Source organism: Leptinotarsa decemlineata, unplaced genomic scaffold, assembly GCF_025532065.1.
Source record: "Leptinotarsa decemlineata unplaced genomic scaffold, Ldec_3_MD MMD2_tig00000505_RagTag_RagTag, whole genome shotgun sequence".
In the NCBI taxonomy this organism is placed as follows: Eukaryota; Metazoa; Arthropoda; class Insecta; order Coleoptera; family Chrysomelidae; genus Leptinotarsa; species Leptinotarsa decemlineata.
In genome coordinates, this window is record NW_027412549.1 from 11,739,821 (window position 1) to 11,752,966 (window position 13,146).

At 36.6% G+C, this 13,146-nt stretch overlaps 2 protein-coding genes across 4 annotated transcripts in view; both read right to left on the reverse strand.

Moving 5' to 3' along the window:
- The window catches only part of LOC111508686 (cytochrome P450 6k1), a 114,041-nt gene that overhangs the window by 19,847 nt on the left and 81,048 nt on the right, over positions 1–13,146 (reverse strand). The window lies entirely within an intron of this gene.
- On the reverse strand, positions 1,095–10,332 carry LOC141481775 (uncharacterized). Its single transcript, XM_074173949.1, has 2 exons — positions 5,430–10,332; positions 1,095–5,127 (listed from the first exon to the last, which is right to left on the reverse strand). The coding sequence occupies exon 1, from the start codon at positions 9,371–9,373 to the stop codon at positions 8,636–8,638; it is 738 nt and encodes a 245-aa protein (XP_074030050.1). The 5' UTR covers positions 9,374–10,332; the 3' UTR covers positions 1,095–5,127; positions 5,430–8,635.

Below are 13,146 nucleotides of genomic sequence, written 5' to 3' on the forward strand. Positions count from 1 at the left end.
TCATGCTAGAAGATATGCAGGCTGCACCTATTAGGGGTGCTTTATACGGGAAAGAATTACAAAAAACTGTAAATCCTGATATATATCTAGTGGAAAAAGTCTTGAGGAAGAAAGATGAAAATGTACGTTAAATGGCTGAGTTTGGATAACAAACACAACAGTTGGATCGAAAATATTGATTTTGTATAGAATCTTATGGAATACAAGCACACTGACAGTGTATTGGGAGGACCTTTTGTGAAGAAATATTTGTGTGTTCAACAAACGCACAATATCTGAGATGGACCACGTGATCTGAATGCAATAGACAGAGCGTTGGAGCAATACAAAATGGCCGCTCGAAACGAACACCAATTGCTGTTGATGGCATTCCCCATGTCATCTTATGAAATTCGATGTGGTCAAAGTCCATGCAGAGACTTCAGCCCATTCATAATTTTGAAGCAGCAGTTCTCCATTCGTTTCATCAATGTAACAAGTTATGAATGGACGACTCTCATTGACATCCTGCAACAAATAAAGGAAAATTTCTTTGAATCACAAATCGATGAATATGTAGGCGAATATGATCCAATTACAACACGTTGCGGGGATTACATTCACGTCATACAGTACATCGAAAGTAATACCAAACAAGTTTCCATTTCCAATGACACGACGAACATGGAGCTGTTTAAACGAGATGTAAACGAGATCCTGAATACTCACCTTGGTGTGCTCTCTGACCGTATCGCTATGCTGGATGCTTTGAACTTTTGTGATTAGTATCGAGGTGTTTTCAATATAACAAAAGCATGGTTACGTGAAAATGAAACTAATTTAACTTTGGAAGAAATCATAGAAGGTTTTTGTCAAGCATCAGCTTCAGATAGTCTGTATGCTAATGCTTTACGTGAATATTTATTTTATTATAAACAAAAAATAGTGTATGATTTATGTAATAAGTGAGAAAATGTTGTAACATTTGTTTCATTGAATGTATAAGGTGGAAAAAATTCAGCTTTGAAAAGTTGTTTGATGTAATGAAATACCAAAATTTCAATATGAATTTTATTCAAATTATATCAACGTGTGTGTACAACAATAAATAAGTATACAAAATATCAATATATTTCATTCAAATTATATCAACGTGTACATGTACAATAATAAATAGTATACAAAAACTGAAATACTCAAACATATTTCTGTTTGCAGTCAATTCTTGCAAAGTTGGTGGACTCCTACCGTTGTTGAACTCACACCTTTCTGTCATATCCAAGCAAGGACAAAATTTATCAATGAATCACATCAGTAAAAATAAAATCCAAATGATAACCTCATTTCAAGCTACAGTGCCCCCAAGGTAAAGTGTCTGATGATTTGGGGATTAATTTTTGTTTATCGTCATGTGGACTTGAGCCTATTTTCACCTGCTTGATACTGAAACGTTGTGAGCGTATGATCGAATATTAGACTGCTCACATATTTTTTCTTTAAAATTTCTGAGACAATCGATATAATCTTTGAAATCAATTTTATTTTTGACTACATTATATCGAATTCCCTTTAATTTTTTGATAACTTTTCCACCTTGCACTTTGTAGGTGTACATTTTTGAACGTAACCCTGCAAAGTGCGTGATGATTACCATTTGCTTCATCTTTCATCAACCCAGAAATTTTTTTATTCACAAGTGGAATTTGAAACTCATTTTCGGGCAAATAATCGGAAGTATCAAATTTTGATAAGTTCTTCTTAATGAGTTCTGAATAGACATCTCCACACGTTATTTCGTAGATGAAGCTATCTGTATATGTATACATTAACTTGCAATTTTCTATACCTAGAGTGGGCACCACGAAATCGTAATGGAAATCAAACATGCATGTTTTTGAAATATCTAATTTTGCCATTCCGATGTACAGAGGTTTATTGAAAACAAGTTCAGTCTTTCTCAATTCAATAGCCACCAAGTCTGTATCGAAAACGGTTCGACTTTGAAATCGGGGGCTCGCAATTAAATTTTTGGCGCCATAACGACCGTTCCAGGAATTCACAAGAATGACCACTTTGTGTAACCGAATGTTTTCCATTGTTTTCCCAAAAATAGCTTTTACTATTAGTTTATATGAATTTTTGCCAAAAGAACTGGTGGCTGCAGCCCTTAGACGAGTATTCAACTCAATGTAGGGACGCAGCCATGCAGATTGTTTGAATTTAACAACCCGATGAATTTTGGTTAGAATCAAACCGATTTACAATGCTTGTTCCAAGTTGCGATAATGCAAAATATATTTGTCTTTATTATACAGGGTACCCATTAACATTTTTGTTTGGAATTTGGTGGTGCTTGATGCTCTGGACAAAACGGAAAATCTTTATGTGGATCATATAATCTCTCAGGTATTCCAAATCAACTTCCAATATGTAGTCTTCTGAAGCATTGTCAGGAATTTCAGTTACATCTTTATCAAAATTTTACACCCACTGAAAACCGTTGTAAGGTAAAAATTCTGACATAACCCACTCATATAAATTATTAACGTCTAAATATAAAAAATATTTTGAAGGTTTTTCGGGATTGTATGCTTCCATATATTTATTATTTGCTTCAGAATATCTATTCGAACAAACCGATATTCCGCCCCTTATCCCCTTTTCTACAAACATAATCATGTCAATGTCTTTTAAAATTTGTAATTTACACTTCGTATACTTCAACATGGCATCCCACTTTGCCATGCTTTTTTGACGAAAATTTTCAAAAACGTCTGCCAGTAATGAAATATCTGTTTTCAAATATAAGTCCGCATACGATACCAAATTTGTAATTTCGAATGATTCCCAAACATTTTGTGCGTGAGCATATTTCTCTTCTGTTATGTATTCATCATTTAATTTATTATAGAATTCTTCTAGTGATGGTAACTCGGTGATGTTCAATTTTTCCATGCTATCTATATAATCATATGGAAATACCCCTTTCCTGGTGAGAAGAGCGAATTTCTCATCATCTAAATGACTAAACTCTTTTTTTTTTAAATTTTCAAATCATTTTGATCCGATGTGGATACTAATTCATCCAACGATGTTCCCATGAATCGAAAAGAATCTATAAATCGAAATTTGATTTTAGTTTCAGCATCCTTTTGTGTGAAGGAAATGTATTTTTCTTTATTTGAGGAAAGTATGCTCACACAGCCTTTTTTGCGACTGTGACTGTCGTTTCCTGAAAGATTATGAAAAGTAATGGGTACCACGAATAATTTTCGAAAGTTGACATTACAGGGGGCTTGGTGCGCAAATCCGCGGAACGCCGCCGTATAGTGATCATGATCGTACACAATAACATCTTTGGGGGCGAACGGTTTTTTGCAAATATGACAAGTCGTTGTAGCACCGATATTATTTAAAGGCACTGTCATCGACTCAATATTCTTTATTTTTGATTCAACAAATTTTGCAATATCAGACAACTCATCGGCAAACCATTTCATACAGCCTTCACCTTGATAGCTTTTGAAATGAGAAAGACTGTCGTCATAGGAACACTTGAAGTAGTAGCCTGCACTGAAATGTATATGTTTTTGGAATTTTGTAGTTTTGTTAGATATGCTTCCGTTATATTTTTCCAACAGTGACTCAAAATCAACAAAAATTACAAACGGGCATTTTTGTTCATAAACATAATTTCGAAATTCCACATAATCGTATGTAGGAAAGGAAATTTTTCAGTCATTAACTTTTTCGCACAAAACAGTATGATCATTTAATTTTTGCTGACTTGAAAAATAATTGAGGCATCTATCACAAAAGAATTTTTGTCTTTCTTTTTGTTCAATTGGTTACTTAATAATCGTGACATGTCTTTGATCCAACAATAATGGAATTTAATTTCAGTCTCGTCATCATCATTAATTGGTGGAGCCTCATAATCATTCGTTTTGTTGTCGTGAGTCTGTCAGGTACTACTACATAACATGACTTTTCCTTTGCTTGATTCAATTCCGAAGTGTAAACATTTAAAGAAATATTTATTGAGTTTTTCAATTTTGGAAATTTGATGTAAATCCATTGGAGTATTTAGCCCTGTAGTATTCAGAACTGTAGAATAGTGTGGACATTTTGACCCTCTATTAGAATGTATTGCTACAGGATACAAGGCGCTAATAAAACTACAAAAGAAGCACATTTCGTCATCGTTTTGTACATTAATGCATGCCTTCTTTCTTGCGATTTCTTGTAGCAATGAAGTGGAAGAAGAACCGTTACCAATCACATATTTATTAATTGCTACTTCCAACAAAAGAATTTTACTCAAAGCCCACCACGACAGTTGTTCTTCAAATTCGCCTAACTTATTCAATATAACATCCAAAGCGTTTTTATTGTACCAAGCAGTCCGTACCCGAATCGATAACTTTATTTGGTGTACTGAAATATTTACGATGAACAATTTCCCCATCATTCGATTTCTTGATAAAATCCCCTGAAAATGTAAAATTAACTTTGAGAAATGACATTCGTTTTGAAATTTGGTAAATTTCACGTTTGAATAATGAAATAGCATCGCCTAGAAACTTTATGAGTTAAATTGTTACTCTACGATTGAAAACATTATTAATAGTTTGCCACTTTACCCTGGAGCTTCGTCGCTTCGAACCTAAGCCTATATGCTTATTATTCATCATTTTGATAATCACTTTGAAGCGTTTCAATTCCCCAATTCTTGTAATTATTTTTTTTTATCCCCAACCGAAAATTTAATTTTTTTTTCAAAGCTAAAACGCATTTCCTTATATGTTTATTAATAAATTGTATAGCTTGTCTGGCAATATACTCTGAATAATTATCTCTAATGACTAAAAGGTAATTATCAATTACCGACTTGGTTTTTGGGAAAATCAATCATTTGGATTTTATTTATCGACATGACTCACCGATATTTTGTTCACAAATGAAATTTTTGGTATGATGTAGTATTTGGAAGCTGCAGAGAATTGAATCTCATTCTGTGGAAACTGTTGAGATGGTTCTGGAAGCTGCTGTGATTTGAAACCCGTTGTGGAAAAGGTTGCTAAGACGATGTTGGATGTAGTTGTTGAGATGACTCTGAACTGATACTGCACACGTTGATGTAGTGTTCTGAAATAAATTTGATTTTCAATACGAACATACATCAAAGAAAAATTAAATTCAATAGTGGGGGTATTGTCTTTCATGGAGTGATTGTGAAAAATGAGCGAGCTACAGTTATAATTGAAAATATCAACTGTCATTCAAAAGAAGTACTAAACACAAGTCATTCTGCAAGTATTAAACACATTAAAAGTATTGAAAACACTACTTTATACAGATTATATCTATGAGTCAAAAAAATTTGAGTCGAACAAAAAATATAGTATACAACCACAAACTCTATACATATATCGAACAGAGAAAAAAACCTCAATTTCGTATAAATTCAAATGAAACAACACAACAACGTATTTTCTAAATGCTTCTCACGATGTTGGCTGTCAATATCTTCTGCGGCGTCTCTACAGGTGAATCTTTCATTTTGTTATTTGGTTTCCTCTCAACGACCGAACTTTAATTTTTCTAAATCCACCTGCGAGAACCAAAAATAAAAAAAGTTAATGTTTCAAATCATACGAACACTCTCTCAATAAACGGCAACATAAATAAAAGTTATTCGTACCTTACTATGCGTTTTATTCAACTAGAAAGCTGGTCACAAAATGAGTCTGTTTACTATATTATAAATGTGTATATAGAAAAGCTATGGCATTGTCAAATTCAAATAGATACAATACGAGAAAAACTCTTATTTAACTTGGATGATTCTCGAGTAAAATTAATAATCACATCAAAACAAATTGTACTATACAATAATTACTGTAAGAGATAGTATTCGAGAAAAATGGATGTCCAGTTCTTATCTTTCATTCATTATTGAAGATTGAAAAATATAATATCAGTAATTGTCATTTCTTATCTTCTGATGTATGTAGGATAAAAATAGTTGTCCAGGGTTGGCTTGAGAAATACGTAAATACCTCTAAACCGTTTTGTATTACAAAATAATTGAAAAAAAACGATAACCCTCAAAAAGTATGCATAAAAAACACTCAAGTAAAGAAATCTGAGAGAAATTTTGGAAATTTAATGATAATTCAACAACTCTCACCACCTTTGAATTAAATTAAATTTGAATAATTCAATTTGAGAAAAAGTCAAAAACGTATAAAAATTCATAACGTATAAAAATTCATAAAGTGAGCATGAAAAACACTTACTTTCAGATGAAATCGTTGCACTTGTCACTGGTATCACCTTCAACTGTTACAACTAACTCATCACTTCGCCTCGCAGGAGGTATTTATAGGAAAATAAGTGATGACAAATTATGAAATCAAACGAAGAGCCTTTGTTCCGTCGCTTTGAGAACTGCATATCTCTGGATGCTGATTCAGCATTGACAGTGATCAATGTCACCTTGGGTAAGAATAGGAAAATAGGTGATAACATATTATGCAATCAAACAAAGAGCCTTTGTTTCGTCGTACCAAATTTTTATGAAGCCACGTGTCTTGCTTCATCGAAAAATGATAGCGATAATTCTGCATATCTATATTACCTATATACTTTTACCAACTTGAAATAAAACAAAAACTTTACTGTTTTAATCAAACTATCCATTTTCTTTTAATTAAATTTCATATAATTGTTGTACAACTCTAATCAAAATACATGCTGACATCGTAGATTCTATGATAACTTTATAAACGTCAAATTCCGTCTGTGATTCCTTTTTCCTAGCCTTGTTGCCTGTTCTGGAACAAATTCAACAGTTTTTTGTATCTAAATGACAAAGATCTTGAAATATCAATTTCAATTCACAATTGAATGGTGTATTCTGTGGAATTGCGCCTGTGCAAATACTGCTAACTGACCCTCATTGACTGATGTCGAACGAATCGATTTCCACTGTTTACATCTATAATCACTAGCCATTATTGTAGTCGGAAGTACAAAATTTGTTTTTCAGCATCATTCACGACAAATCCTACACTCTGAGGCTGGAACACTTTGTCTTGAATGTCTAAATTATTCAACTTCTTCAGAACATTTTTCTTTTCCCCATATAATTGAATATCATTAATTATTTGTTGGACACGTCTTTCAAATTCCCCTACTTTACGTCTGTATTCTCTGAATGCCATTATAATACTAATTTTTGTTCACCAACGACGTACGTAACATCGTTTTCCTTTCCAATCTCATATTGATAGTAACTGACTGATGGTGTACAATTATTCAAACACGAAAACGGCCACGACAATGACAACGAAACGATAACGAATAAAGGCAAGCAAAACGCTCGAAACTCATGCAAAACAACGTATTTTGAAATGTCATTGTCAAATACTTCGCTCCTCCATTGCCCCCACGTTGAGTCCACAACACGTAACCTTAGTGCCCTTCTGACATGTTGGAACGCTAGACTTCTGTTAAACCGACATGTTTTTTAAATGATATATTTTGACGCACCCTGTACACTTCGACGCCATGTTTTTTCTTTTAATGATGTATTTTGAGACATCCCGTACACAGTCGTATTCCTAACCCTTCATTTTCAAACCGGCAACGCTACATTGCCTCATAAACAACAATAAATTTTACAACCGGCAACGCCGAACCTGCCATGCTGGCTTTGGCAGCGTATAACCTCGATACCATCTGCATCTCTCTTTGCCTCGATTACGTCACACGCGCCTCTCGCTCTTACACACACATACACATCTTTATATGAAATATTATATCTATCCCAAATCTAAGTATATTTTCCAATCTTCAACATGATAATGATGATTACAACTTCCCTAACATTCTACGGAAATCAAAAAAATGCGTTCAAGTATAATGAATGAGTCAATTTCGACAAAACAAACGCTATAAATACCCATCATTCGCAGTTACTCTCAATATCTTACGTTGGTGTAGAGGCTAAGGACAATGTCTACCACGCGAACGATCTCATAACTATAAACTTTTTTTAATTAGAATCACGTGACTGGAACGTGACAAGGGGGCCGGGGGGTGAGGCAGAGTCGCAAGAGGGGCCGTTAGGTGAGGCGAAGTACAAAGGGGGCCGAGTTCCACGCTTGAATCGCTACGATACTCGTTCCATCATGCGTCGATGACGTCACACGTTTCTCTTTTCCACTCACTGAAGTTTCTCTCTGAAATACTTACCAGCGACGCACGAACTTGAAATGGTCCAGAATCCGCCTTGTTCATCTACTACCCTCTTCCCGGATAGGCGTTGAAGAGTTCCATCATACAGTCGCTTTTCCATTCACCTTACGAATAATTTTTTTCGGGATCCCATCCACCCCAGTCGACTTTCCGTCTAGAAGCTGCTCTGCCACTGCCCGCAGCACTCCTATCGAAAAGCCAGGCTGGTTCTCTTCCCATGCTTCATGCTCTCTGTCCCTCCACCAACGCCTGACTGGAGTGTATCTCAGAGGATCGTCCTGCTCAGCATATGCCTTCTGGTCTCTTCCTTCCCCTCGGTAAAGGTATCATTCTCTTTCAAGGTATTCGACAGCATCTCCTTCGCTCTATCATTGTTGAGGAGTCGATAGGCTCAGTCCCACGGATTTTCATCCTGGATCCGCTCGACTCTCTCCCTCAAGAATGTAACTCTTGCAATCCTGATCATCCTCTTATACCTACTCCTTTCCCTCCTGTACTCCTCTTTCCTTCTTCTTCTCTCGAGTCTTAAGCTTCTCTGTCTTCGTAGGCTTTCCAGCTCTACATTCCACCTTTCTCCCTCCATGTCCATTACCTTTTCACTACTAGGTATAAACTTCATACATGCTTCTCTCAGTCTCTCTTGAAGCATCGTCGCTTCCCTCTCGATCTCCTCTTTTGTATTCAACCTCCTTGGATGGTACTCGGACATCATACGCTCGAGCCCATCCCAGTTATTTCCTCTGACATTCGTTACTACTGCCCTTCTCATCTTTGGTAACCCCATCAAGCAAAAGTCAATCATTCTGTCATCACTCATTATTTCTTCCATGCACACCTTCCACTCATTCACCTGCGCGTTTTCACTAATGGTCAAGTCGACCCAACTTTCACCCCTGGTGCTGAAGAAAGTGGCTGGAGTCCCGCAGTCATTCCCTACCATATACCCTCTCTCCATCACCCACTCTAGAACATCTTTTCCCCTTTCATCCGTGGTGTTGCCATCCCATGCTTTGTTCTTCACATTCATGTCTCCAACCAGGATCTTTCTTCCTTCCCAACCATCAAAGATTCTTGGAATTGTATCCAGTCCCAAGTTCCTCTTCCCCCCTGGCACATCATATACATTCATAATTCTTACACTACTTCTTTCGTTTCCTACAATTATTAAGGGCGAGGCTATCTATGGTGGATCGGACCTAGATTCAAACCTTGGTCCGTTCTCATCCATCCTGTTCAACCCACCACTCCCATGCAGGTGCTCTAATCCATGGTTCCTGAATATACACTACTGCGGCACCTCGCTCTGCAGCAACCCTCCGCAGCACTGTGGTGGCTCCTTTCCCTTTTCCCACGTTAATTTTAAGAACCTAGAATGTAGTCCGTTCTCCTTCTTTGCATCTCCACCCCTTCTCATATGTACTGGACACTTGGGCACAAGCGCCGGGTGTCTCCTTTCATTCGCAGCCACACCGACTCGTTTGCAGTTCATGCAGCTGATTCCCCTATCACCTCTGCATTCACGTCCCTCATGTTGTCTCGCACACTTATTGTATGCCGGTTCCTGTGTGGATGCTTTATAGGTGTGCTCAAAGTGACAGCACTTGAAGCACACCGCCACGCTATTTTGCTCCTCCACGTACACGCTAACTAGGTCATTATCCCCCAGAAAAGCTTGGCATTCATTGCTTGCATATATTCTCTTTCCTTCCACTCCTGCAGTTTTCCTCTTCCTCACTGACATGCTTTCCACGTCCCCCTATGTCAGACCTACACTAAGGTCTGGATTTTGTTCCAATAGGAGTTGAATCAGCTCTTCATCCCCATATCCCTTATCCGCTCCGGTAAGCAGGACATGGGGATTCGGTTTCTGATCCGCCTTAATGCTAACCCTGTACTCATCCTGGTAGTCCAGTCATTATAGTAAGTTCACCTCGGAATTCGAGATACCCAGCTGTAAGTCTGTAAATACTTGTATATTGACACCCTAAAAGTTGTCTGAAAACCTACATATGGTAGGGTGTACGCAACTATTAAATTTCAAGGTCAAAGGTCACAAAAATCGGTTTTTTGCGCTTTTTTTGTAAATATCTCATTTCCTATTGGTTTTTTGTCATTTGTATTCATTATCAATATTGTAGAATACACAATTGTCTACAAATTTTGTTTAAAAAAATTTTTCATACGGTGAACCGTTTTCGAAATAAAGGGCGGAGAGCGCGCGGTCACAGGATCACTTCAGGTCAACCGGTGCCTCTGGTCGAAAACGCGCCATATATAGTTGATGAACTATCGATAAATCAATGATTATAAATGTTTGTCAATTTTTATAAACTATTATATTATATTTTATAATTTTTTTCCTAACCTATCCACTTTTTATTCAGTATTAATTTATTCAACAACACTTACCTGCCCATGTAATTGCAGAATTGTTAATGAAAATATAGAAATTATATTTGAGTTTTAACCTAATTAATAACTTCTTACATGATGAAAAAAACAAATAAATTATGAATTAATCTTTTTATTAAAAAATATTCAATACATTTATTTTCATTAAAAGTAAAAAAATGGAATAAAGGTACAAAAACTACAATTTATAATTTTAATCATCTTCTTCCTCTTCATCGTCGTCTTCCGGCTGCTGTTAAATTTCAAACTGGTCTTCATTATCGTCTTCAACGACATTTGTCTCAAGTTCTTCCATGATTTCCGGTTCCATCTTCGTTAATGTCGCTCTGATATAGTAGAGCATTGAGACAAGCTTGCCCATTACATTGGCCATAAGCTAAAGAGCATTGCAAGCCCGCTTTCCTGCATCCGCATCGCGAACCACAACCACTCTTGCAGTTGCAGAAAATTGTATTTAGCAAATCTTCTGGAGCAGGTGGTAAAATTGTCATGATAGGCTTCAGAAAATCGTTTCGCATTGCCCAACCCCATACCTGGGGGTCCAAATCATGCCCTAACAAAGTTTGAACTTGATAATATACACGTTTGAAATGTTGATGAGCAGCTGCACTTGTTGGTGGAATATTTGAAAGCTGCACAGGTTTATTTAGTTTTGCAGACTTGACGTAATGCATATAACGAAGATGATCGAGACTTTTCACAGATTTCGGAGCATTATAGACTACCAATAAGGTTTAAGTTCCAGTCTCTAATAATCTCTGGGCCGAACAATTTTCTTCCTCAAATGCTGCAGCTAGTTCATCCAAATTTGTCAGTTTCTCAAAAACTTTTAAAAATTATTTTTTTCCCTTTTTAAAAAGCGCAGAAGTTGTGTCACAGCCACTTAATGCGTGCAGAAATAAAATATGTGTTTTGGAATGAGGATAATTATCAAAACTTTTAGCCGAGTATATCTCCGTTTTTACATTTCCTTTCCCAACTTCAACAGACTTCATACGTTTTTGAAAGTGCAGCAGTTCTTCTCTGCTGCTCCATAGCGTTTACGTTTTTACTGTAGTCTGAATATCCGTCAAATACAACAATTATTTTGGAACTGTAATGCCTTTGTAAATATAATTCATGTATTTATCAAAAATAATAGAAAAAGTATCTTCTCTGCTCCATACAACATGATGAAGAAGTCCGCCATCAATAATTAACGTCACATTATTTTCATTGAGAACAAAATCAATTGGGCTCATGTTGTCATACAATGACGATTTTGTTGTTTTTCTCATGCCATCATTATCAAATAGAGCTGTTCGATACGGACTCAATTCATATTGAAGGTTGACCTAAAGTGATCCTGTGACCGCGCGCTCTCCGCCCTCTATCTCAAAAACGGTTCACCGTATGAAAAATTTTTTCAAACAAAATTAGTAGAGAATTTTGTATTCTACAATATTGATAATGAATACAAATGGCAAAAAACCCATAGGAAATGAGATATTTACAAAAAAAGCGCAAAAAACCGATTTTTGTGACCTTTTACCTTGAAATTTAATAGTTGCGTACACCCTACAATATGTAGGTTTTCAGACAACTTTTAGGGTGTCAATATACAAGTATTTACAGACTTACAGCTGGGTATCTTGAATTCCGAGATTCTTACCTAATTTAAGCATAAATGACTGGAGTATGGAGTACGTCCCTCATTCGCTTTCTGCATTCCTCTGATTTGCCCTTCAGTACCAAAACGCCCGACTGATTCCTGGTTACAGTCTCCTCTGCGTAGCCTCTCGCCGACTATTCTTGCAGTTGGGACCTGGTCTTCTTGGTTTGCTTTCATTATCATGATCTCTTCTTCTAGCCTGTCTGGGTTTTCCCAGCTCTGTGGTATATGTTTCCTCACCTCTATTTTTTCTTCTTACCTTCCTTTTGTTTTGCACCTCACGGAATCCGGCCTTTGTGTCGACATCCGCGGCTTCTGTTTCTAAGTCCGTCTCCATTTCAGTCGTTGTTAGAAGCCCAGATCTTTGAGTTTTGTTCTCTATATCCATTCTTCCGTTGTCTCCACTCTTTATTTGTCTATCAATATTCATCATCATTTTTTTAATTTTTTGCCATTCTCCACCCATACCGTTCATCCACCCTACCAAACCTTCTAATCTTATTATCGGCACTGTCACTCCCTTCCTGCTGTAAACGTCCGATTACAACATTCTGTTCTTCCCTATTGAACTGAATTTTCCCTCCTAAAAATCTAGTGGTCGCTATGTGGATAGTTTCGACCATATCCCCAATCATGGCCATCCACGTATCTGCCTCCAGGTGTGCTCTCCTTCCCATTGCAAAATTTCCCAATACATTATTTTCCTGCTGTTCTTCTCTATCTTCACTGCTTTCCTCGCTATCCCTCAGCGTTCTATTTAAATCCTCCCGAAGCTGTTCGATGTTTTCGTTGGATTTATTAAGTATATACTTAACTGTCCCCTCCATTGCAGCTTTGGC